A 27,471-nucleotide genomic window follows, 5' to 3' on the forward strand; every position below is an offset into this window, starting at 1 on the left:
CAGACAGAGTGACGGGAAGACTCAGGGTGGATCCACTGAATGTGTTTTACATAAATGGTGGACGTGAGCACACACCCACACACATACAAATGTAATACAGTGATTTTAATAGGAGTGTAGGATCGGAACATTTTAACAGCTGCAGAAAGAGTTCTATGTGGTCGGTCCATCTCTCTCCACCACCCTCCTTCATACATAGTTACACACCTTTAGGAGAGGCCCCAGCGCCATCCAATGCAAATATTAGAGAATCTGTAAAGAATGTACCTCAGGCCTCCGGTGGAAAACTCTTTCTCTGTTCCCCACTGTACCATAACATAGCACACGGCTCACAAAAAGACTCAAGCCATGCAAATCAGTTGAGGGACAGAAAATCTCATACTAATTCTCAATCTGCTAATACATATAGAACTCTGACCATTTTTCATTTTCTCACATAAAGAGAATGCCCTTGGATGACCTCTCTTAGTCGTCCACTCCCTAGTTGTCTCCCTTGTTAAGCTGCTGAATTGTTTAGATTTTACCCATTACAAGCAAAGTGTCTTAAGTCAACTGTTCCAATGGTCTTTTAAGGTCTCAGTAATTGTTCTAATAGTTTTTGTGTGTGAGTATGTTAAATTGACTCAGTTTTATAAACAAGTCAGTAAAACAGTAAAAATAGTTTTGTTTGGTTTATTCCAACTGGTTTCTTTATGTCACTTTTATATTAAACCCTGATGACTGGGCGTGTGCCGACTGCTGTGGTTTAGTCTCTGGCTGTAGTGTATAGTACTTATATAATATCATGTATCAATGATTCTTGAGACCAACATGATATCATAGGAATATGTAATCCTGGCACATTTTAGCAAAAAGGTAAAATGTCACAGTAGCTGATGTTTTTCTCAATACATTACAGTCAATGGGAAAAGATTACTGTCACAGGGTTGACGTATTTCTCAATACATTGCAGTCAATGGGAAAAGATAAGTGTCACAGGGTTGGTGTATTTCTCAATACATTGCAGTCAATGGGAAAAGATGAGTGTCACAGGGTTGATGTATTTCTCAATACATTGCAGTCAATGGGAAAAGATGAGTGTCACAGGGTTGATGTATTTCTCAATACATTGCAGTCAATGGGAAAAGATGAGTGTCACAGGGTTGACGTTTATCTCGTTTATCTCATGTCTGTGTCTCTCTCACGCTCTACCTCTTCTTTCTCTCCCCTTCATTCACCCCCTCTCCTCCTCTTTCACCCTCTCCGTCTCTCTCTCCCCTCTCTCCCCATCGCTCACTATCCCCCTTCTCTCTCCCTCCCTCCTAGACTCTCCATTCTCTCTCCCTCCTTCTTTCCCTCCCTCCACCTCCACTCATCTCTCTCTCCCTCTCCCTCCTCCCTCTCCCTCCTCTCTCTCCCCACCCCTCCTTCACCCCCTCCCTCTCTCTCTCTCTCTCCCCTTTCCTCACTCTCCCCCTTTTCTCTCTCTCCTCCCCCCTCCATTCTTTCCCTGCCTCCCCCTCCTCTCATCTCTCTCTCTCCCTCTCTCTCCCTCCCACAAACAGACATGCTCCGACAAACAGACACAGACATGCAGACAGACACACAGAGAGACAAACAGACACATACATGCAGGCAGGCAGGCAGGCAGACAGGCAGACAGGCAGACATGCAGACATGCAGACAGACACAGATAGTTTGAAGTTTCAAGTGAATAAAAAAAATGTGACCAATATCCTCTTCAGAATTCATTCAAGAAGGCTCTTAGTTTCTAGAACTGCAAGACCATTGTGTTCAATTGAGGTCAAAAATGCTTTTGGGTCTATTGACTTCACATTTCATAGGCTGGGTCCCCCGGTCACAAATATGTACAATTTGGGAAGAATAAACCTTTTTAACCCTTCGAAACCGCCCATATGAACCCCAATTAAGTCACTTTCTGTAATCGCAGGAAGCTGAAAATCAATGTACGGCCTCCTGGGGACACTCCTTAACAATGCAAATCTTTACGTTAAGAATTGACCTTTCTACAAAGGATGGAAGACAGTGTTATTTTTGTTTGTTTTATTATTATAATTGTCTGCATAATTTCCAATCCCTCATATATATATTTTTGCAAATATATTTATGTATATATACATACACATACATACCCACATATACATACATATACACATATACATACATACATACATACATACATACATACATACATACATACATACATACATACATACATATACATACATTTATATATATATATACATTATATATATTACCACCCCTCCCCTAATTGGAGTAAACTAATGAACAACAACACTTAGGCTTCTACTTCCAGCTTATACACACTATTGTACATTTTACGGACACAATCTATTTTACAATAGTTATATTTTGTTTGTTTTTAGTCCTGTCCTTCCTCTACCCTCAACCTCTCCCATCTATATCTGATGTCCATCCAGTTTGATTTCTATGCCATATATTTTTAACTGTGCTGTTTCACAAAAGTTCTGAACCTATATACATTATACAGACACAGTATATTTTACATTTGTTATCTTGTTGTTATTAGTCCCACCCTTCAGCTCCATTCAACTCCTCCCATCTATCTCTTAACACCATCCATATTGGATTTCTATTTGCCATATATTTTTCAACTGTGCTGTGATGTTTCACAAAAGTTCTGAACCTTTCTATTCTCATAGTTTCCACAGATTTTAAATTAAAGATACATTTTTTTGCTAAAAGTATTATTATATTATTGATCGATTGACTATGACTTTTCAAATCACCCAGTATTGCTATCTGCAGTGTTAGCTCCATGTCACGCCCTGGCTCTGGGACTCCGTTATGTTGAGCCAGGGTGTGTTGTTTCTATGTGTTTTGGGTTCTAGGCTGATTATCTAGCTCATGTGTTTCTTTGTTGGCCGGGGTGGTTCTCAATCAGAGGCAACGAGTATCAGCTGTTGCTTGTTGTCTCTGATTGGGAACCATACTTAGGCAGCCTGTTTTCCACAGTGTGTTGTGGGATATTGTTCCATGTATGGTTAGTGTCTGTTACCAAGGACGTCACGTATCGTTTTGTTGTTTTGTTCGTGCGGTACTCTAATAAATAAGTATGTTCGCAAATCACGCTGCGCATTGGTCCACTGTGTATGACGATCGTGACAGAAGATCCCACCAAAACTGGACCAAGCAGCGTGTCCAGGAGCCAACGCCAGAGGTAACTCTAGCGGATATCCACTTCGACTGGGTCAAGCAGCGTGTCCAGGAGCCAACGCCAGAGGTAACTCTAGCGGATATCCACCTCGACTGGGTCAAGCCGCGTGAGGAGGAGAGAGGTTGGACGGGAGCAGAGGCTGGAGTGTCTGGTGAGAGCCATGGAGGCCATAGCCACGGGGGAGAGACGAACCCAATAAATTTTTAGGGGGGGGCTCACACCGTGGACGACGGGACTGCTGGAGGCAGATAAGGGGCGAGTTAGTGGACGAGGAGAGAAGGCCACCGGGTTACGGGAGCCATTGGCGAGTAGAGGGAAGGAGAATGTAGAGGCACGGCGAGAGGTACTGAGGTGTGTTGCCAGTCCGGTCCGGCCCGTTCCTGATTCCCGGGTAAGGCCAGTGGTGTGTGTTCCCAGTGCGGTCCGGCCTGTTCCTGTCCCTCGCACCAAGCCTATGGTGCGCGTCGCCAGCCCGGCCCGGCCTGTTCCTGCTCCCCGCACCAAGCCAATGGTGCGCGTCGCCAGCCCGGCCCGGCCTGTTCCTGCTCCCCGCACCAAGCCAATGGTGCGCGTCGCCAGCCCGGCCCGGCCTGTTCCTGCTACCCGCACCAAGCCAATGGTGCGCGTCGCCAGCCCGGCCCGGCCTGTTCCTGCTCCCCGCACCAAGCCAATGGTGCGCGTCGCCAGCCCGGCCCGGCCTGTTCCTGCTCCCCGCACCAAGCCAATGGTGCGCGTCGCCAGCCCGGCCCGGCCTGTTCCTGCTCCCCGCACCAAGCCTGTAGTGCGCATCGTCAGCCCGGTTCGGCCCGTCCCTGCTCCCCTCACCAAGCCTGTGGTGTGCGTCGTCAGCCCGGTCCGGCCCGTTCCTGCTCCCCGCACTAAGCCTGTGGTGCGCGTCGTCAGTCCGGCACAGCCCGTGCCTGGGTCACCGGTGCCTGGTCAGGTACCGGTCAGCTGCTCCACATCGGAGCCTAAGCAATCCGCTCCACCGATGTCCAGTCCAGCTCCAGCCAGCGGGGCCAGACCGGACCAGGGGCGCTACGGAGGGTGGTGGTCAAGCCCGGAGCCGGAACCGCCTCCGAGGAGGAATGCCCACCCGGCCCTCCCCTGTTCGGTTTATGTTTGGCGCGGTCGCAGTCCGCGCCTTTGGGGGGGGTACTGTCACGCCCTGGCTCTGGGACTCCGTTATGTTGAGCCGGGGTGTGTTGTTTCTATGTGTTTTGGGTTCTAGGCTGATTATCTAGCTCATGTGTTTCTGTGTTGGCCGGGGTGGTTCTCAATCAGAGGCAACGAGTATCAGCTGTTGCTTGTTGTCTCTGATTGGGAACCATACTTAGGCAGCCTGTTTTCCACAGTGTGTTGTGGGATCTTGTTCCGTGTATGGTTAGTGTCTGTTACCAAGGACGTCACGTATCGTTTTGTTCGTGTGGTACTCTAATAAATAAGTATGTTCGCAAATCACGCTGCGCATTGGTCCACTGTGTATGACGATCGTGACACTCCAGGTAAATGTTGCAATTGTTGGACAACAGTGTTTTTGTGTAACTGCAGGGAGAGAATGAAGGACCATGTTGAGGATGAATTAAGACACTTCCTGTTGCCACAGGAAGCTGAACCTCAACACAGGGCATCTCTATAAGGTCACGATTGGTTGTGTGCAAAGACGGTTAGCTAGCTCAATCGCAGTCAACGGGGGCGTCATGGGTTATGTGAGGGCTGTAGGTAATGCTTTTCTATAGAAGAACAGCCTTGTTCTCTGTGGGACCAAGTTTTCACTGTGACGAGTTAAGGCTTGCATTCATCGGGAGTGTCTGTTGAATGATCCCATGCGTACATTTTGTTTCTAGCCTCAACCGTTCTGCCGATGTCACTCAAAAGCACATTAACTCAAGGTCAGGCTTCAAGTGGGGCCTACTTTTCTGCCATGTAGTGGCATGAAGCTAGGGTTAGGGTTAGGTTTAGGGTTGAGTTTAGAGTTTGTCTGTCTGCCTGCCTGCCTGCCAGCTACCTGCCTGTCTGTCTGTGAGTGGATATGCCTGTCTGTCTGTCTGTCTGTCTGTCTGAGAAAGAGATAGAGGAGAGAGAGAGGAGAGAGAGAGAGAGAGAGAGGAGAGGGTGTCATGTCTGTGATGTCTTTCTCTATGCATCCATATTGTGATGTTAATCTTCCCCCCATTGAACGTGATGTATTCACTTAGGCATCAACCTTGTGACACTGATCTTTTCCAATTGTCTGCAATGTATTGACATAAGATTAAATTGGTTGACGCTTGTCTTTTCACATTGACTGCAATGTATTGACATAAACCTTGACCCTGTGACACTCATTTTTTCCTATTGAATGCAATGTATTGAGAAAAACGTCAGCTACTGTGACATTTGACCTTTTTTTCTAAAACGTGCCAGGATGACGTTTTCATGTTGATAATGGGCTGTTCAGACAGCATCAAAATTCATGATAATACGTTTTATTTCAGTCCCTTTTATTAATTACCATTGACTTTCATGTTTTGTGAGATGGATGTGTATGTAGCGTGCTGTGTGTTGCAGACCAATCAGTCAGAGGAACCCGCTGGTCTCCTCTTCTGGGATCGGTTTCCCTCCAGATACAGCCTGTTCTACTGGTGATTACAGACCACAGGGAGTCATGACTTTTTCAGTGAAAAATATTCAAAAACATACAGCCCAAGCACTTTTGTATGGAAAGAATGTACATTTCTCTGTAAAGGAAAAAGGAAAAAAAGATAACTTGGAAATTTGGACAGATTCCATCCCAGTTCCCCCCCTCCCCCTCTCTCCCCCTTTTCTTTCTCTTTCCCTCTCCCCCCTCCTTCTCTCCCCCTCTCATTTTCTCCCCCTCTCTCTCTTCTTCCCTTCTCTCTGTCCTGTATGGCTTTCAGCAATGTGTTTCTCGTTGGCTGTTCCGATGCCGCTCACTAACTCTCTGCTTCGTCTGCATTTTTTAAGTCTCCAAAACCACGCAAAACAAACCGTAATTCCTTTTCTTTTTTTCATTAATAGTTGTTTTGACTCTGGCTCGTATTGAAATGTTATCAACAGCAAAATGAGAAAAACATCCACACAGCCTGGAGTACATAAGTCAGCTGTGAAAGCGCAATACATGATGCATGATGCACAAATATAGTGAATAGAAAACCCAATGTTTTCACCTTGGCGCCTGGTTTATTTCAAACATATAAAAAATATCTAAGGGACATAAATCATAAAGCATCACAAGATGGAGAAGTTGGAACAAAGTAGATTGAATGCTTACATAAGATGTTATTACAACTAAAGATATTTACACACCTCTAAAATTGGCAACATTTTACCTCTAGTGTCTATCATGGATATACAGTATCAATGCCATACCATAGGTCAGTTGTTTTGATTTCTTCTTCATGGTAACTGATATGTCTGGTACTCCTTGCTCTAATTCTAGTGCTGCCAGTGATGCCTAGACATTAGTAGTTTCTAAAGGAAGTGCTGAGGGTCTCTAGGCCTGCAGGATAAACCTGTCGTCTGCCTGCAAATTGTGAAATACTTTGCCACCTCACACAATGAGGTCACACAATGTTTGTAGTCAATGTCTGTGAGTGGGTTTGAGATAGGCAGTACTGTACATGTGTTGGTTGAGGGTTAGGATGGTCGTGGTTCTCCCTCTCTAGTCTCAGTCTATGCGTCTGATCATCATGCGGACTCCCTTCATAGAGTAGAATCCTCCGCCGTAGTCCGCCCAGAAGATTCCGTCCTGAAACTTACTGCGGTAGACCCCGCCGTTGTACCAAACACCGTTCAGATTGGCCTGGCCACAGGAGTTGTACCACCAGCCTCCCTTATGGAAGTGTGCACAGTTACCTGCATAGAGAGAATATGAATAGTCCATTAAAAGATAACCATTGAGTTTGGCTCATATGTGTTCTTAAGGACCTACTTGATGTCTTAGGTTTTTAGCCAACAGCATATCAGTTGATTGATTGACCCACCTGAGAAGGCGTCCTTGTCTTGGTCCAGTGTGGTAAACTGCTTGCCGTTGTGGCTGCTGAGTGAGTCACCAGCGTTTCCCTGATAGGTACCCAGCCTCAGGCGGTAGCCCTCGCTCTCAGGCTCCAGGTGAAAGCTGCTGTACTCAGCATACACCTTCTTCCCCACCCAGTCCTCCAGCTCCACTAGAAGTCTGTAGTCAGACTGCTTCCCTAAGTTGTAGATCCCAAGCAGCCCCAGCCAGTACTCACCGTCTATGTTGCCAAATCCATTCTGAGAAAGGAGGGGACAGAGATAAAAAATGAGTAGTTGGTTTTGTAGTCACAGTGGTTTAAAAAGAGGAATGTTAAAATAAGGAATATTGTAAATCAACTTTTGTCAAAAAGTACTTTTGGAAGACAAGAGCACTAATCTTAGCCAATCATCTAATTTACTTTTTGATTCTCCTGCAAGTGAGTTTTAGTCTTCTTTGGCCATAATAATGTATAAGACAAACAATCATTTGATATTCAAATCAGAGAGTTCACTTTGCATTGAATTACTGTACTGTAATTAAAATAGGCTATACAGATGAAACTAAAGACATTGTGGAATCCATACTGGAAAATAATAAGCATCATTCTTAGAAATGGGGGCTTTCATTGTTCATCTTTCAACCCCAAACAACAGTTGGAATCCCTGCTAATGGTGATGATACTGGCCCCCTTGTGTGTGTTGAAAAACCAGGACCAATATGTATCCGGCTGTTCTTCTCAGAGCACTTCAACACTAAATGGCTGTGGTCTGATTTGGTTTCTGATTGCGGATTAAATAGTCCAGCCGGGAATGATGATGTATGATCTGGAGGGGTTTTGTCCTGGGCCTCCATTGGTGCTATGTGTGTGTGTGTGTGTGTGTGTGTGTGTGTGTGTGTGTGTGTGTGTGTGTGTGTGTGTGTGTGTGTGTGTGTGGTGTGTTCGTGTGTGCATGCATGCGTATGTGTTTATATGTGGTGGATTGGTGGTGGGTGATAGATGAATGGTTGTGAATCAATGTCGAGGAGAGTGATTAAGTTCCAGTTAAACATACGCTAGCTAGCCTGGCAGAGCTATATGGAACACTGAATCAAATCACTAAGCAAGAAGCAAGGCCAACTCAGATACAGTTAATCCTTAAGATGTACTGGATGGATGTAGCTAGCAGAGCTGTGTTGGTTTGGAACGCAAATGTTGATGATTGAGCGGTGGAACATACCTTCCTACTGGGTCTTCCTATGTTTCATAATGTCGATCTCGAAACTAAATATCTTCAGCATGAATACGCTGACACACACATTATATTATAAGTGAAAACACGAGTTGTCCAGGCCTTGGAAAGGATCCTGAGACACCAGACCAGACAAGTTCCTTTGGATAGGTCATATAACGGCACCATTGTTGTCTCTGGCTTAACGGTTTTGGAAGAAGCGGTTGGACAGACAGAGGTGTCTTTGTCATCATCACCTTGTAGGCGTCCCAGTTCCTGAAGAAGTTGATGGAGCCGTCCCTCCTGCTCTGAATGACGGTCCAGCCTCCGTTGTCCAGGCCCTGCTCACACCACACCTGCATGGGCCTCTCTGCCTCGTCAGGTTTCAGCAGGTACATACCGCTGGTGCCATGGCCAGCCTCCTGCACCTGGAGACAGTCCCTGAAAGGACCTGCGGCAGGACGGATGGAGGGAGAGATACAGAGATGGAGGGATGAGGGAAGAGATGGAGGGATGGGGGAAGAGATGGAGGGATGGGGGAAGAGATGGAGGGATGGGGGAAGAGATGGAGGGATGGGGGAAGAGATGGAGGGATGGGGGAAGAGATGGAGGAACAGAGGGAGAGATGGAGGGATGTATCTGTTACAGACTTTTCATCACAAACCAGATGTAGGCAGTTAAACCAGTGAGTTTGTTTAGAACCCATTGATTATAGTTGACCTCTTATCTACAGTTCATTTGTTATACATTTGTCTTAGAGAAGATGTGGACAGTTAAAAACAGTGACCCACTGGGCACAGATGTCATTTCAATGTCTAGTTCTGATTTTCATTTGGTTGAGTTGTCAATTAACGTGAATTCAACGTGAAATCAATCAAAACATTTCACCAGGATTTAGGTTCAACTTTGGGTGGATAAAAATACTAAATTCCTTTACGTTGATGACTTTTTGCAAGTTCAATCATCACCTTGAATATTTTTCTTGAAATGACGGGGAAACAACGTTGATTCAACCAATTTTGCCCAGTGGGGAGTTTGTTTAATGTGAGATGAATCTTTTCCTAGTTTATAGAGGAGGATAGCTACTGTGTTAGTCTGTATTAGTCTCAGCAAGCGATGGTGAAGTAAACCAGAAGTGCTGCTACTTTGCGGTTAGGGGAAGGAAACCATGTCATTCCAGCCTGGCTTCTGTCCATGCTTAGCATGAGAAGGAGCAGTCCTGGAGAGGGTTCACTTTCATACAGAACTGCCTTCAAATCCCACAGGCTTTATTATTCTTGGGCCACCCAGGACGATCTAAATGTGTCAGGAATTTCGGTTGATGAGTAAAATCACACAGGCTTTTCCTTTCTCTCTTCTTTCTTCTGATTTCAAACATGACAACATTTTTATTTCCATCGAGGAGCAGCACCAAACCTAGTTCCAGCTGAATATGCAAATGTTTCATTAAAAAACTCAGTCTAAGAAGAAAATTAACCTGCTGTTATTCCATTCATACACCCATTGGTCTGTGGTTGTGAGGTTCATTTAGAAATACCTCTATGTTTTACCCTTGGTACCAACCAACCACCCAGACACCCATCCCACCAACCAACCACCCAACCCACCAACCAACCAATCTATCAAATTACTTAATCAATCAGTTGCCTCACCCTCTGCACTGAAGTTGCCCTGCGGAGCCTTCCGGAGCTCCAGGGTGCCTCCTGTGGGTGCCGGCCCCGCTCGGGAGCCCCTGTCTCTGGGGAACGCCCGGCCATGGTCCCTCTGGATCTCATTGGTGAACCTTGGGATGCTAACCGGTATGTTCTCCGGCACCACCTGCACCAGCGGTGGGCCCTGAGGAGGCTGCTCCTGCCGCCGGCCGTACACCTGCAGACAGCGCTCCTCCAGGGCACCAATCAAAACCGACTGGTTGTTGACCACGGCAGAGAGCGTGGCATAGTGGACCTCCAGGTCACGGTAGCGGGCGGCCAGACGTAGGGACTCTGCTGTGGCATTGAGAATGCGTCCCTCCAGCTGAGCCAGCTCCAGAGAGTTGTCTCTCTTCCTGATGATCTCATGAAGCAGCTGCATGTAGAGCTGGGTCACCCTGGAGTTCATGTTCCTGCTCTCCTTCCTCAGCAGCTTCATCTCATTCACCATGTTCCCATCCACGTCCACCACAAGCTTCAGGGTGTCCATCTCCCGTCTCTGTTTGGAGAGCAGGTCCCTTACTGCCGCCATGTCCAGGCGGGTCACGCGATCCTTGTCCGTGTGTAGGCCCCGGCTGGCGCAGATGGGCCCAGTGATCTTCTGCTCAGGGACCAGGAAGGTGTATGAGCACTTTTTGGGTGGTTCTCCTTTGTCTTCTGGGGCCCTCCGTCTCCGGGTCAGGATGGGGGATCTGAGGCCCTCACTGCTGCTCCAGACAGACAGCCCAAGCAGGACAAACAGGCACAAAGCTCTGGACCCCATGGTCAGTCTCTTGGTTCCTCTTCTCTTCTTCCGCTCCTCTACAGCTGATGGCTGTGTCACTGGTGCACCTAAAACACAGACAGGGGAGAGCGGGTCAATATGTGGTTGAATTCTTAGCAGTGGTGTGTGCACTGCAGAGTAGGCATGTAGAAATATGTTATCATAGCTCCAATTCTGGCTTCAGTTCATTTACTCTTGGGTGTTCCTTCATGCTACTGCCCCTAACCAGGCTATATCACGTCTCTGGGTGTGTTTGGTTAGCTCCTGTTCTCATCTCCCCTGCTTACTCAAGCTTCTCCAAAAGCGTCCAGGCTGTAGCTTAGATTTTAGAAAAGGGCTATATAAAACCTTTGTATTATTATTATTATTATGTGGAGGGAAATTGTTCCCATTACGGCTGTGGTGGCAAAATTGTTCCCTTTATCAAGAGAGGGAAACATTGTTTTACTGCCTGACTTTGAGCAGTAGACAACATAACATTTTCTTTATTTATGCACTATTGATTTAGTGTTATTTATCATTACCAGTACAGCACTGGAAATCCATTAATTTCCTTTGTGTCAGGCTTTCAGACAAATCAAATTGAAAACACCCAAATACAGACTAACAGATGGAGAATAGTTTTGAGGAAAGTTGGAGGAGGAGAGATTTAGAAAGTGATATTAGAATTTGAGACTTGGGTCTTGAGCATAAGCCATCAGCTCTCTCTGTCTTCTCTCTCTCTCTCTCTCTCTCTCTCTCTCTCTCTCTCTCTCTCTCTCTCTCTCTCTCTCTCTCTCTCTCTCTCTCCTTCTTTTAGCAAAAACACTCATTCATAATCTCTCTCAATAATTTGGCTTCAGTGATTGACCCTTCTTAAAAGTTAGTCCCAAACCCCAATTACCTACTCAGATAAGTGACAATGTTTACACAAAAGGCTCAGAATGAGAATCACAGGACTATTAATCTAATAGTGTGTTATTACTGCTATATGTCTCTGTCGCTAACACCCTAGACCTGCTGGTCTTCATCAAGTCAGCCACAGTCAGAGCATTACATTTTTAATTGACTTATAAAAAACTAAAAAAACTATCCAAAGTACATTTTCCTACTCAGGCAGAGCCAGACCAATAGCTCATCAATATTAATGGGGCGGTTTGCATCCAGACAGGTCAAACTTTGCAGTGACTGTCCTACAGTAGGCTAGCAGAGGACAGTGCCAGTCTTTGGGGTGAATGACCTCCAGTGCCAGTGGGTCACTGGCTGTTCTGCTGTGACTGAAATGTGTCTGTCCATTCACTGGCAGGCCCAGGGGGGATGTTTACTCAGTCTTTTTCCCCTACCTAGTGTCTGTCTAATGGCTGACGTTTGTAAGTTAATAAACCATTGATAACAGTTAATACACCTTTAAAAGCAGCTACTAAAGAGGTAATAAATAGAAACAAATTTGCACAGGAGTGTATTAGGATAGATAAATTAAATTACAAGCCCTTTGTAATGACATTTCTAAAAAATAAATGACTTAAATATAATAGACCCCAATTTGGCAATCACAGAAAATAAACGACCATGTAACCCATGGGGATGACAGATAAGATCTACAAACTATCTCTAGATTGAACAATACCGTAACTGGAAATTGCCATTGAGGAGAACACTGTTGAACAAAGTTGAAGAAAAGACAGACCGGACAGGATGGGCCACAGGAAAGAGAAGTGTGTACACACCTGTAGCTGTGTGAAGACAGCCTGTGCGTCTCAACGTCGTTTTCTTCTGCTGGTGCTTGTCAGAGGCTTGTGGGGGCCGATGTCTCAGTCTCAGTTGTGGCTCCTGTATAGCTGCATGTTCTTCACTCTCCTGCCTTCTTAGTACTGGTCTCTCTGTCTCTCTCTCTCTGGCCTCACAAACATACGTGCATACACACACACCCACAGTAGGATGGAGGCTGGTCCAGAAAGTTTGAGCAAGCCTGGGTGGATGGTAAGTTTTTCCCTCTGGAGTGGGAGGTTGTCCTGCCTACTACCACTGATGTCATAGTGCTCCTAAAGAATATCAGAACTCCTCCTACTAAAATGTTTCAATTGCTAATGAAAGGAAGAAAGGAAGGAGGGAAAGAAAAAAAGAAAAGAGCCAAATCCACGAAGCCTGGGTACCTGGAATTGGTGTGTGTGATGATGACACTTACACCCGCTCAGGATCACACACACATACTCACTCTTGCCGTCGCAGCTTAGCGCATGGAATATGTCTCACTCACACAAACTCTCTCTCAGTCAGGCTTAAATGTTCAATGTGTGGTTAAGCTCTGAAACTTTCCCATATACCTCATACACACACTTGTTATCAACAACTCACTCTCAATCAATTTTATTTGACCAAAGCTCTTTGAACATTTCTCTCTCATACATACTCCATCTCTGTCAAAAACACTGGTCCTAGAAGTCCTCTTAGAATAACTCCTGATCTTAGGGCTAATGGCAGCTGTGTTTATTTGGCTACAGACACAATATGTGGAGGTCTTAGCAGACAAAGACGTAAATCCCAAAGGAGGAAATAATTTTGAGTGTGGGAGAAGGGTATCACTTGGAAGACACTGGGATGGGGGACTATTAAACTTTCTTGACGTGTGTTTATATGTTTTAGTGTCTCTCAAAGGTGGTTGTTTGAATATAATTATATCCGAATGTAGAAGGATTTAACTCTGGAGAAAAGGTCCCTTATGAAAGTGAAGGACACACACGAAGCATGTAGCATCCCTTGTCTGGAATTGATTTCATGCTTTCTCCACCCCTCAACACTCTTTAAGTAACCTGTTACACATCACATGCACAGATTATATTTTATTATTGTGTCATAGTCCTCAATAAAAAAGTAAAGACAGGAATTATAGTCAATAAAAGAGTTTTTATTGCCCTATAAATAATTGTGTTGCTCTGTGGGATATGGACACTGTAGGCTAGTGATCCAGATGTACATCTGAATTTTATTTAGCTTCTTTATAGACCCTTTTCCCCCAGTCTATACAAGTATGGATCAGCCACAAGGAAAGGTTTTAAATCATTATAAATGCTTTTAATGTCCAAGAAACAGCAAGCGAGAGCCAGACTGAGTGATATTCTATGAGTGCAAGAATGGGTATTAATCATGTCTTGTTGTCTTGAGATGTTCATAATTTTTTTGGGTGAAGAGATGGTCTCTCCCAAGGCAACTTTTGTACAATATACACTGGATTGAACAGCTGTATATTTGCCTACAGACATACATTGAATCACAAAGTGCAATATTTAACCCAATAACAACCAATCAATAGATAACGAGGAAATTGTCCCACACTAAAATAAAGTCCGTTTTGCTGATCCTTGATCTGTGCCTAATGGCAACGTGTACCTGGGTCCACCTAAATTGCACCTATACGCTATGTTCAATGGGGGAGTGTAAACCTAAATCATATCTGCTCATACACAGCCATTGAGGGAAATTATTAATGCACAGCAATGTCTCCTGAGGCATGTATGCTCTCTGCTGGCAAAAAATGCTAATTGCAGGTGTGTGTTTGCTTATATTCCAAGTTCATATGTGGCGCTGTTACACTTTTAGCTAATGCACACACTGCCGAGTACAGAAGAAGAAGATACAGCGCAGGCGCGGAATAAGTACGTCCCAGGGTTAGTAATGGCGCATTCAAAACAACTGGGAACTCGGAAAAATACGAGGTCAAATCATGACGTCAGTGATCTTCAGGTCGGAACACTAGAAAGAGGCCTGAGTTGGATGACCGTTCAGATCGATTTTTCACAGTCGAAGCTCATTTTTTCCCGAGTTCCCAGTTGTTATGAACGCACTGAAGGCTGAGATTTCCAAGTTCCCAGTTCCTTCGAACGCGGCATTATAAACATCTGAGTGCGTCACACAATTGTAGTCGTTATGGCAGCCCATGCTAGTGAGCTTGAAATTGCTAAGAAAAATTTAACAGAAGCAATTGGTGATAATGTCAAACAGTAAGTATGCAACCGTTGGTTGACGTGATGTTGTCCTTACACTGTAGGTTTGTTTAACTTTCCTATTTCGCAAGTTATTTTAAACGTCTATAAATAGATAGCAAAGCTAGCTAGCTGTCTGCGAACGGATATGCAGTGACCAGTGTAACCAAAGATGTTCTAATTGTTCTATCTGTCAATTGCATCTCTTTTTAAAGTTACTGGGCGAACTTGAAACTGTGGTTCAAACAGAAGATAAGCAAGGAAGAGTTTGACATCGAGGCTCGTCGCCTTTTGGCACAAGACAACGGTTAGTGCAGATATTATTCGACATTCTCTGTTTCTGTGTGTTGGACCTAACGTTAGCTGGTCCATGGAGCCCTGCATCTTTCCGTTAACCCCTTCATCGATGCTTTTTTAGTGACTGGCTTCATTACACTTTCGTTACACACAAAAGTAAAGATGTTACTAGAGAGCTGATTAAGTTTTCTCTGAATTGGCAAGCTGTCGTTTCGTTAGTCCAAAATACGAAATGTGAGCACTGTTTACCGCCACTAGCCATGCGCATGCGTCTGATCTGCATGGACCAGAGCTACTGTTCAATGCAAAAAATAAACAATTTCAAAGCTAACTCTCCACATTTTCCCCTCTCAGTTCATGTCCACAATGACTTTCTCCTGGCCATTCTCACTCGCTGTCAGATTATCATCTCCACACCAGGTAGGTTTTCCAATATTGAATGTATCAATATCTTAATTGATACAGTTTCCTCACATCTGTATGTTGACCACAAACCTGACTGCAACAACCTCCACTTTTCCAGAGGGTGCTGGATCTTTGCAATGGGCAGGTTGTGCAGCCTCCAAGCCTGGCAAGCCTGCGAAAGGAAAGAAGAAGTTCTCCTCCAGACAGAAATTTGATGTGAGTTGTTAATAATGTATTATATTTGTAAAGCACTTTTAATTACCAAGAATAATCTCAGTGCATAAAATATAATATTATATATATATATATATATATATAACCATATCATGAAAGCAACAATCAAAGTCTAGGAGGAAGGGTAGGCCAGCCGATAGAGATGAGTCTTAAGGTCAGATTTAAAAGCTCCAACAGTCTGAACAGCCCTGAGATTATCTGGAAGGGAGTTCCATAGGCGTGGTGCGTGGGAGGAAAAGGCACGGTCCCCCATTGTGCGGAGCCTTGTCCTAGGGGCCTGAAGTAGTTTGGCGTGGCTTGAACGTAGGGTGGGTGGAGGTTCATAGGGGGAGAGTAGATCTGACAGGTAGTCGGGTCCGATGCCGTTTAGGGCTTTGTAGACGAGGAGGATAATTTTATAGTCAATTCTTTGAGGAACAGGTAGCCAATGGAGATCAGCAGGGATGGGGTTGATGTGGGCAGACTTTTTGTGTTTGTCAGAATCCTTAACACACGTGTAACAAATACTTCGTAATTTTCTTGCGTTGTGTTTATAAAGAAAGTTGTTGCCCTTGAATAATGGATAATGGGAGGTGGCAATAATATATGGTTTAGAAACTTCAGACCCATCCTTCTGGTGAAGTATAATTCTGTGCGTGACCCGTTGCGTCTTCAGCATCGTTTCCAGCCCCAGAACCCTCTGAGTGCGGCCCAACCCTTTAGCCCGCGGGAGGTGGGGGGTGAGGAGGAGGAACTGAAACTGAGTGTCAATACCTTGCTGCTGCCCACCCGCGGCCAGCTGGAGGCCCGCATGATGGTCACGGCCTTCGAGCTGGGCCTGGACAACGTCATGGAGGACGCTGTCAGCACCATGATCCACGCTGTGGAGGTATGTGTGAGATACTGGTTCAAGATATGTTTTCATTCTAGGGCTCAATCCCAATACCCCCCTTAGCCCTCCCCCTCGTTTGAGTCTCCCTCGGTGGGGTAGTATCCCTCAAACGGAGAAACTAGTGGTAGGGAGAGATACCATAACCCTAGGGAATGGGACATCACTACATCATTCGCACACAGCAGAAGCCGGCAAAGGATAGCTTACGACGCAATTCATTGATGTCGAGCCTGTACTGTACTGACGGCAGTAATAGCTTTTCTTATATTTCTCATGCAACAAATACGTTCTTACCATATGAGCAACAAATGAAAGAACTGCAAAACAACAATGTGCCCTAATGTACCCATCCTCTAGCTGTGGTTCAATGTGGAGTAGTACTGAAGTAGGACTTTCATTCCATAATAGCAGTTTGACAAGTAACAGTCGCATTTCCTTCACTCTCTCATTTTCTGCAATTTCTTGGGGATTAATGTTTAACCAGTGGAAGCAATTAAAACGACTGTTCTGAATTAATATTTATACCAAACATTTTAGGGTCTGTATATAGATCGTCTACAAAGCTACACATCCATAGAATACAGGTATTTTTTTATCCTGCACTACACAATAAGTAAGAAAAGAGTTAGCTACGTTATTTCAGCTACATTGCATGACAAATATCGTCAATCTCTAACATTGAAGAACAATGACAAGTGATTTGAATTTGATGTTTTTTTTATGACCAGCAAGGCAAGCTTACAAAATTGTTTATTCAATTTGCACTAAATGCTTTAGCTAGATTCTTTGCGTCCACGGGATTTCACAAGATGACAGCCCACACAATACCCCATAATGACTAAGCAAAAAGTTTGTTTTGTAAATTTATAAAAAACGAAATATTACATTTACATAAGTATTCAGACCCTTTACTCAGTACTTTGTTGAAGCACCTTTGGCAGCTATTACAGCCTCGAGTCTTCTTGGGTATGACGCTACAAGCTTGGCACACCTGTATTTGGGGAGTTTCTCCCATTCTTCTCTGCAGATCCTCTCAAGCTCTCAGGTTGGATGGGGAGCGTCGCTGCGCAGCTATTTTCAGGTCTCTCCAGCGATGTTCGATTGGGTTCAAGTCCGGGCTCTGGCTGGGCCACTCAAGGACATTCAGAGACTTGTCCCGAAGCCACTCCTGCATTGTCTTGGCTGTGTGTTTAGGGTCGTTGTCCTGTTGGAAGATTAACCTTTGCTCCAGTCTGAGGTCCTGAGTGCTCTGGAGCAGGTTTTCATCAAGGAGCTCTCTGTACTTTGCTCCGTTCATCTTTCCCTCGATCCTGACTAGTCTCCCAGTCCCTGCCGCTGAAAAACATCCCCACAGCATGATGCTGCCACCACCATGCTTCACCGTAGGGATGGTGCCGTGTTATCTCCAGACGTGACGCTTGGCATTCAGGCCAAAGAGTTCAATCTTGGTTTTATCAGACCAGAGAATCTTGTTTCTCATGGTCTGAGAGTCCTTTAGATGTCTTTTGGCAAACTCCAAGCGGGCTGTCATGTGCATTTTACTGAAGAGTGGCTTCCTTCTGGCCACTCTACCATAAAGGCCTGATTGGTGGAGTGCTGCAGAGATGGTTGTCCTTCTGGAAGGTTCTCTCATCTCCACAGAGGAACTCTGGAGCTCAGTCAGAGTGACCATCGGGTTCTTGGTCACCTCCCTGACAAATGCCCTTCTCCCCCGATTGCTCAGTTTGGCCGGGCGGCCAGCTCTAGGAAGAGTCTTGGTGGTTCCAAACTTCTTCCGTTGAAGAATGATGGAGGCCACTGTGTTCTTGGGGATCTTCAATGCTGCAGAAATGTTTTGATACCCTTCCCCAGATCTGTGCCTTGACATAATCCTGTCTCAGAGCTCCCCTGACAATTCATTCGACATCATGGCTTGGTTTTTGATCTGACATGCACTGTCAACTGTGGGACCTTATATAGACAGGTGTGCCTTTTCCAATAATTTCCAATCAATTGAATTTACCACAGGTGGACGCCAATCAAGTTGTAGAAACATCTCAAGGATGATCAATTGAAACAGGATGCACCTGAGCTCAATTTTGAGTCTCATAGCAAAGGGTCTGAATACTTATGTAAATAAGGTATTTCTGTTTTTGCAAACATTTCTTAACCTGTTTTTTGCTTTGTTATTATGGGGTATTGTGTGTAGATTGAGGATTTTTATTTTTTAAATCCATTTTAGAATAAGGCTCAAATGTAACAATGTGGAAAAGGGGAAGGGGTCTGAATACATTCCGAATGCACTGTAGCTTGTTAAATAGCGATTTTCATAAATTAACTTTATGACAGAAATATGCATAATTGTTTGTCTCTACATTTTTTGCATGATTTGTTATGAAGTTATAATTACTAACATTTGCTTCCATCCTAGTATTTTTACTTTTCTGAAGCAACTCTCCAGCCTTGGGAGATTCATGGGAGTTTTGGGAACCTCTCGGTCTGTGACTCGATAGGAAGTCTGCATCTCGATTCACTTTATTTGAAAGTGTGTGTGTGTGTAGTGCCTGGAGGGCTGAAAAGGCACTACGCCTCACTCCAAGTTGAATTGGCATACCACTCTGACTCGATGGGGCTCGTGGGATAGCGCAAAACTGAGTGGGAGGGCTAAGGGGGGGTATTGGGATTGAACCTAGGACAGATTACTTTATGCTTTGAGACATGCTTCACTAAGCTGTTGTCCCTCCACTACCACAGAACCATCTGAAGGATGTGCTGACTGCCGTGGTGTCCAGGAGGAAGGCCTACCGGCTGCGTGACGGACACTTCCCCTACGCCTTCGGCAGTGACGTCACCCCACAGCCCTACTTGAAGAACAGCCTGGCTGCCTACCACATCGTTACAGAATGGTAAGGAGGTCAGAGGTCAACTCTGTCTGCAGCTCTCCGCTGTCATCTACCTCGCATCAACTAGAAAAATGTTCAGTGAAATCTCTTAACTATTTGTGTCAATGAATCGCAAAGAAACCGAAACGTAGTTACAATGCTATTATTAGGAAATTACATCCTGGTAAGCAGCGGACTGTAGAATAAAGTGTAACCAATTGTTCTCTTCCAAGTAAACTTGAAGGGCCATTTATAGACATCAATAGGGGCGGCAGGTAGCTTAGTGGGTAAGAGCGTTGTGCCAGTAACCGAAAGGTTGCTGGTTCTAATCCCCGAGCCGACTAGGTGAAAAATCTGTCGATGTGCCCTTAAGCAAGGCACTTAACCCTAATTGCTCCTGTAAGTCGCTCTGGATAAGAGCGTCTGCTAAATGACTAAAATGTAAATAGTAGCTAGCTAAATGGTTGTTGCTCTCTGTCAGATGGATTTCAAACAGCATACTGTACTGTAGGTGCATGAAGTAACAGTTAGGTGAGGCAGGAGAGCTGCCAGTACAGCACCCTGCAAAAAGGATCACTGGACACTGGATAGAGGTCTGTCAAAAATACTTATATTTTTTATTTACAATTGGAAAGGTGCAAAAAGGGCAACGTAGTGCATACTTTTTGCACCATTCTGTAAGGTTTTCTTATTATTCCTAGAGAGAACTCCTTTGCGGTGTTGGGGTCAGGCAGCATTCCCCTTTACTAATAGATTACCTTTATGCTTTTTGTCATGCTCTTGATTCAATGTCCGTACTGACCGGCTCTCTCTCTCTCTCCTCGTCCCCCAGCCCACCTCCCAGTGCGTCTCTCCCAGCGGGCCCGCCCCCTCAGGTGTCACCAGACGATACTGAGCAGCAGGCTGCTCTCCTATTGGCCTGTTCCGGTGACGGTCTCCCTGCGCCCCTCCCTCCTATCAGCATGTTTGATCTCCTGGAAGCGTTACAGGTGAGGAGATTGCAGCCTCAATTGGCCTTACCTTAACATTATATATCTATAACCAAAAACATTTACATTTTAATTGTTTTCCTTTTCACTCACAATCAACAAACAAATTATTATGTGTAATCAAAAGGCAAAGCTGAACAGAAGGTATTTATGTAATTGTATGTGAAAGAAAAAAGAAACTCAAACTACTGTATTGCTAATGTATATGTTTTTCCTTGATGTAGGTCCACCGGGGTGTGATGCCCTCTCACACCATGTATGCCCTGAACATGGAGCGTATCCTGTCCCGGCTGTGGCATCCAAGTCACGAGGAGCTGGAGCAGGACCATGTGCACCGCCAACGCCTCGCAGGGAAGGACGGCCTGCTTGTCAGCTGATACACACAGACGGTCAGGTGGACACACAGACAGATAGTGGTGGGGTAGGGCAGAGACAAATAGAGAGATGAACACAGTGTTGAGGCACCTATGTGGCCCCTATACACTGCCTTGAAGCAGAGCGAGGGAGAGGATGATCTCTAAGACTGGATTAACAATCCACTAGGGGGGCTCTGCAACCGATTCACCATGCACCACAACTTTACACTAGTGTCAATAATGTTTTAGAACGCTTGGTGGAGTGTAAACCCAGCCTTAGATGCATATAGTATATCTGTGTGGAAGACTCACAGACCTGTGCTGTAATGTAGAGAAATAAAGGAAGTCCCAGTGTGGTGTGGTATGGTCACAGACCGAGCTTATTAAGGCACTAACATGTCTACACACACAGAGCTATATCTCTCCCATAACCTCTCTGCACTGTTAATAATGTTAACAAGTTTAAGGTGGATGGGTGCATTTCTGACCTTCGGGTGAGTTTCAGTTATTTTTGTCAGTTAATTTGTCAGATAGTGTTACTTTCGTATTTCCCACACATCTGAACAAATATTGTGGCCCCTTTTTATTTTGATATTGACATGCCCTTGCAGAATTATGCCTGAAGTACACATGGGTCCTTGTTTACTGAACTTTGTCACAGCAATGCATACATCACAGTATTTATGCAAATATGTATATATGATTGTGTATTTCTTTCCACCGACAATCGTTTATAATATCAATGGAAGTCAAAAATGGCAAAATGAAATAAAAAAATATATTACACAAAATAAGTTTCATTGAATTAATTTTTTCTACATTTTATCTATTACATTTTCATAATTTGCCCATTTTAATCATCAGTTGAAATAGATTACTAAGTAATCTTCCATTGTATCTTCTATCATTGAAATATATATTTTTTTAATAAACACAGCCAACTGTCAGGTGCTGGACAGACTTCTTTGACGTTCTATCATTGAACATTTTAAATATATTATCTATGTAATAAAATAGTGTAATGCATCTATTTCTATGGTGGAATAGAAAAAATAAGTCATCTTTGGGAATAGGCCTGTAGAAGACACTATTGAAGTTTGTTTCTCCTCATGTGCACTTGAGCTCTGTAAAACACCACCAGTGGTATGACCAGAGACTGTTCAATGAACTAAGTAGGCCAGACCCAGCTGCTATAGAGCTTGTAGTCCTAAAAAACAGAAATGATTTACCTCTGGTTGTTCAGCCATGGGGAAAATTAATGGGGAAAGAATAGTTAGTTGGTTAACATGACCTTTATTAATTATGAGCCTTTATGTGTTTTGTGGGGGGTTTTCTTACATAAATGCTTCAAAATTCACAAAAAGTGACATTAGCTGATGAAGATTCTCATAGAACAAAACGTTTAAAATCTCCTAAACCTGTGTTTATCACAATTTATTTTCAGCGTTTATCCAAAAACTCAATTTTCCCATAGGCTTTGTTCAACGAACCATAGGGGAGTTACTGCCTACAAAAAGACGACATTACTAATGCTCTCTATTGCATTTGTGTCTATGAGAGACACCCAGTTAAGTAGACCAGAACTGACCATTTGTTTTCAATGGTAAACGGCCTGCGTGAACTATCTTCATTTATCCACCATCTTTGGTATGACTACTAGGCCTACTACCGACCAGCATTTCCAACGGGACCTCGTATTTTAGGCACAATTTCGCGAACCCTAACCCCTTTCCTAACCTTAACCTGCTGCGTAGGTTCTCCTAACCTGCAACGAAAAAGTAACTTGGGTATCGAAGTGCCGTGAAAATAGTGTTTCCCACACCCACCCGTCATAGACAAGGTAACTGCTCAGAGCTCTCTTGCCATATTTGGCTTGCTGGCTGCTCATTTCCGACACGTCGTCCAATCGTTTGTCGAGGAGCACGGTCCCCCTACCAAGCGATTACGCTACACTGGAGTGACTCAATGGTCAGTCTGTCCCTATTTCACTGTCAACAAACATTTAATTAATTCACTGTTCATCCTGGGCTGAACTATTGACCTATTTCCCTGACATTTAAAACCCCATTCTGAATAATTATAACCGCGACAATATTCTTCATGATAATTTTTATTCCACATTAGATTTGTCGTTTAAACATACAGTTCGCATAAAAACAGGCATAAAAACAGTATTATGATAAGGTATTAATTCAGATCTAACATTTGTTATACCCCTTTCACAAAATTGTATTAATGTGTAAATGTTAAGAAAGTAAGAAGGTTTTGTGTCAGTCCTAGTAGCCTAGCCTACACACACCTGTGAGTCAGTCCTTTCACAAGGTGTGTCAATAATGCAATGTCTCATCGTGTTACATTGTACAACTTGTTGCTGGTGAGAAAACTCAGTGCTAGACTTGGACTATTTACATACTAGACAATGTCAAAACTCGTCATAGGGTAACAGGCATTGGCACTGTTTGTCGGCCTTGGCCACCCCTAGCCTAATTATTCCACGAAGAAGTTTATATTGTCGCCATTCTGTCAGGCGCAAAGACGAAGTACTGTATCACGCCCCTAGGAGCTGCGTTTGGTCCCATAATGAAATGTCTCTCGCTCAAAGCGCAGTCTTTGGCCGTTCAGAACGCCTGGAGCTGCTGCGTCAATATGAGTTGGCACCCGCTGTTAACGTGGTCCATGACCTTCTGTTTGAGCAGTGCCAGTTCGTCCCGGAGCACGTTGGCAGAGGAGACCAACTCTGTGTGTTGGGTCTTCAGGTTTTTTACCCTGTCCTCCAGCCTCGAGATCCTCTCCAGCTTCCTTTTCCGGCATTTGGACGCGGCCACCCTATTTCTCAAGCGCTTTCTCTCGGCTTTTATCCGCTCCTGGCTCTCCATGTCGATAGGAGACAGCGGAGGGGTATCGCCACTCATCTCGGGCACCGTCTGGGGCTCCTCTTTGAATGACTGTAGCCGAGGATGCTGTATCCGTGGATGCTGGGGCTCGATGTGGGTTTGGGACGGGTCGGCCGTGTAACTAGCGGAGGAGAGTCTGTCGCCGTTAAGTGCCGACGCAGAGCTGACAGCCCGACTGAAAGTGCCCAAGTTTGTGTATTCAGGTGGCTCGGGGCGCACGGTGCAGCTGTAGGGTATAGGACTGTCCGACACAGTAGATGCGGGTGCCATGTCGTTGGGAGCATTGGTTTGAGCGTCAGAGCTGCCATTGGGCATATGCTGTTGATAATGAAGCTCCGCGAGCGCCTTTACGAATCCCTCGGCAAAACCCTCTTGCTCGTCGGTGATGTTCTTGGGACAGAGGAACTGAGTTGGGGTCGGAGTCGTCAGCCCATTGCAGGACTGGATGATGAGCCTTTCCAATTCCGGGGAGGCCAGTTTTAATAATCCCACATCAGGGGACGTCAGGATGTCGATAGCTTTCGCCCGCAGATGAGGTTTAAACATTTTAGGGTCGTTTAGGTTCAGTGTCATGCTCTGCTTCAGGGTTTTCGGGTTAAACCCATGATATCCACCCACTGCGCCTTGCTGACCATTTACCGATTCGTCATATAATGTAGCTTCCATCTTGGTGGGCATCAATTGACGGGTCTTTATTTCGAATATAATTGCTGGAAAAAAATCCAAACATCAAAGGTCGAAATTGCAATAAACAATATGGAGTGATAAATTGTAATCTGATTTCCCAAATCTTTTTACAGTCTTAGGACAAGTAATTTTCGAATCTCAACCCGGAGGACAACTCTTGATGTCCGATGTGGAAACTTTTCTTGAGATTTGATAAAATAATAGTATCAAACAAACAAAATATGAACTTCCTCAATCGATAGGCGTCTTTGTTTCAATTAGGATTTTTAAAAAAAATCATCGATTCGCCTATTCAAATAAGGTTTTTCTTCTCTAAGCAGATACTGTGTCTGACTCGACACAATGTAGTTTCTACCACTTCCAACGTGGAGACGAACTTTATCCACTTCTAAGCTGCTGCTATACTGAAAATAACAATGATGTCATGTATCAGGCTTCCTATTGGTTTGAGATGATGTGATGGGCGTTACTTCTTTTAATGACATGCACGTTGCGTTGACAACCAGCCATATTCCCGCCTCCCGCAAAGGCTGATGGGATTAGGTAATGCAGTAAAAGGAACGTTGTCCTCTGGGATTGCGTTTTGTTTTTGAATGTCTTTTTACCCGCTCAATTTTGTTATCCAATCTCAATAAAAATTGACCAGATTACCTTTTAAAATCAGCTTTCACGATATTTGCTTTCTTTTGCTCTTTGACTTTGTGGGTGAATGCGTAGGAATTTGATATACTTCTGGTGCTTGTGACAGAGTGGGGGGGGGGGTCGCTTCCTCTGTTTTTTGTTTTGCTTTTCAGGTGATACTTTATGCATTAGTTATGTAGTACAGAGTACAGGTATAACAAGTAAGCAACTATGTAACAACAATGTGTTCCTTCCTACACTGTAATTACACGGTTACTACCATGCAACTACATAACCTAGGTATTACCATTCCTGAATGTAAAGTGGGGCCAACTCTGTAACTTTATTTTTCATTATATATTTCCCCAAATAGATGTAGTCTATGGCTTATTATTTTTATGCCTGTGAAGTGGGGCCAACTCTGTAACTTTATTTTTCATTATATATTTCCCCAAATAGATGTAGTCTATCGCTTATTATATTTATGACTTTCATGTGCAAAAAAAAAAAAAAGTGCAATATGTGGAGAAACTCCTTCCATTTCCAGTAGAGCTCAATGGGCCTCAAAGAGGTGCTCCTCAGTCTCAAGCAAACTGTCTGACTGATAGTGCTGGTATTCTCTCTGCTCTGTCCTTGCCGTGAGCTTTAACTCTGTCTGCTCACTCCTTGCAATATTCAACACATTCTATTTAACCCTGACTATAAATAAGTGGACGGGCCACAGGCACAGGCCACAGACTGAGGTCAACCCTGAAGTGACACGCTTGTCCTCAGGTTGCCTTGACGGCACAACAACCACCACCATTTGGAGGTATTTGACACCTTCACTTGGAATTCCAGATTGGAATATTTTGGAAAGTCTGTTCCTCCTGTCACAATAATGATACTAACAACAAATGTGTTCAATGACAACGTTCCAATCCCACAAACATGCACACAGTCACAGGGATACACCAGATGAACACAGGCCAAAAAATAAAAACAAACACGTGTGCATGCACGCTCTCTCTCTCTCTCTCTCTCTCTCTCTCTCTCTCTCTCTCTCTCTCTCTCTCTCTCTCCCTCCCTCCCTCACACACTCACACATTCATGCATTCTCTGTATGGAGCAAGTAGTACTTGAGACTGGTCTCACAGCAGTCTCTCAGCAGCAGCTCCCTATAGAAGATAAAATAGGTTTACACATATCCCCCAGCACGCACCTGTGTTTATAACTGTAGCGGGGAATTTTCCTATCAACCTACCGCTGACCCGGCCATACTTCCTGTTTCTCTGTCCTTGTTTCCTGTCCAGTGGCCTGATGGGTAACCTCTAGATAACACCACCTTCCTCCCCTGGCTCAGCCAGCTGCTTCCACTGCATGGAGAGTTGTAATCAAGAGTTTTGTTTAGAACCCGGCCCAGCCGCTACAAGCTGTCCTTTGTTGTAGCGATGGACCCTCAGCCCATGAAAACACACTCTTCCTGTCTGTGCTCTGCTCTGACCAAAATGTGGAGAGTTCATTTAGCATGTGTTGATCATAAATAGAGGAAAGTTAGATTACTCACTCACCCATGTGTGTGTGTTAAACATGTCTACAGTGTTTGTTAAGGACCATCTGTTTCTTCCTGTCCTGCTGCTCTATGTTTCCCTGTCCTCTCCCTCCTCTATTCTTTCTCTCTCCCCTCTATTCTAGAGAATCGGCTTCCTATTTCGCAACAAATCCTCCTTCACTCATGCTGCTAAACATGCCCTTGTAAAACTGACTATCCTACCGATCCTTGACTTCGGCGATGTCATTTACAAAATAGCTTCCAACACTCTACTCAGCAAATTGGATGTAGTCTATCACAGTGCCATCTGTTTTCTCACCAAAGCCCAATATACTACCCACCATTGTGACCTGTACACTCTCGTTGGCTGGCCCTCACTACATATTCGTCGCCAAACCCACTGGCTCCAGGTCATCTATAAATCACTTCTAGGCAAATCCCTGCCATACCTTAGATCATTGGGCACCATAGCAACACCCACCCATAGTATGCGTTCCAGCAGGTATATCTCACTGGTCATCCCCAAAGCCAACACCTCCTTTGGCCGCCATTCCTTCCAGTTCTCTGCTGCAAATGACTGGAACGAACTGCAAAAATCTCTGAAGCTGGAGACACTTATCTCCCTCTCTAACTTTAAGCATCAGTTGTCAGAGCAGCTTACCGATCACTGCACCTGTACACAGCCCATCTGTAATTAGCCCACCCGACTACCTCATCCCCATATTGTTATTTACATTGTTATTTATTTTGCTCATTTGCACCCCAGTATCTCTATTTGCACATCATCTTCTGCACATCTATCACTCCAGTGTTAATACTAAATTGTAATTATTTGCACTATGGCATATTTATTGCCTTACCTCCATAACATACTTCATTTGCACACACTTTATATAGATTTTCTA

The 27,471-nt window shown here is 44.4% G+C and overlaps 3 protein-coding genes across 3 annotated transcripts; 1 reads left to right on the top strand and 2 right to left on the bottom strand.

Moving 5' to 3' along the window:
• Nucleotides 1–6,366: 6,366 nt before the first annotated feature.
• Nucleotides 6,367–12,707, bottom strand: LOC311098712 (angiopoietin-related protein 1-like). The gene is made up of 5 exons (XM_084139250.1): nucleotides 12,568–12,707; nucleotides 10,060–10,929; nucleotides 8,665–8,858; nucleotides 7,186–7,456; nucleotides 6,367–7,057 (listed from the first exon to the last, which is right to left on the bottom strand). Exons 2-5 carry the CDS (start codon nucleotides 10,859–10,861, stop codon nucleotides 6,870–6,872), a joined length of 1,455 nt encoding a protein of 484 aa, XP_083995376.1. The 5' UTR covers nucleotides 10,862–10,929; nucleotides 12,568–12,707; the 3' UTR covers nucleotides 6,367–6,869.
• A 1,960-nt stretch (nucleotides 12,708–14,667) lies between these two features.
• On the top strand, nucleotides 14,668–21,779 carry LOC311150712 (transcriptional adapter 1-like). The gene is made up of 8 exons (XM_084188229.1): nucleotides 14,668–14,838; nucleotides 15,036–15,127; nucleotides 15,472–15,537; nucleotides 15,641–15,738; nucleotides 16,412–16,624; nucleotides 19,361–19,512; nucleotides 20,321–20,477; nucleotides 20,702–21,779. The coding sequence occupies exons 1-8, from the start codon at nucleotides 14,765–14,767 to the stop codon at nucleotides 20,852–20,854; spliced, it is 1,005 nt and encodes a 334-aa protein (XP_084044355.1). The 5' UTR covers nucleotides 14,668–14,764; the 3' UTR covers nucleotides 20,855–21,779.
• A 1,148-nt stretch (nucleotides 21,780–22,927) lies between these two features.
• Nucleotides 22,928–25,065, bottom strand: LOC311150799 (transcription factor Jun-like). Its single transcript, XM_084188327.1, has one exon. The coding sequence runs from the start codon at nucleotides 24,403–24,405 to the stop codon at nucleotides 23,452–23,454; it is 954 nt and encodes a 317-aa protein (XP_084044453.1). The 5' UTR covers nucleotides 24,406–25,065; the 3' UTR covers nucleotides 22,928–23,451.
• Between the last annotated feature and the right edge of the window lie 2,406 nt (nucleotides 25,066–27,471).

Source organism: Coregonus lavaretus, assembly GCF_964263955.1.
Source record: "Coregonus lavaretus genome assembly, chromosome: 23".
In the NCBI taxonomy this organism is placed as follows: Eukaryota; Metazoa; Chordata; class Actinopteri; order Salmoniformes; family Salmonidae; genus Coregonus; species Coregonus lavaretus.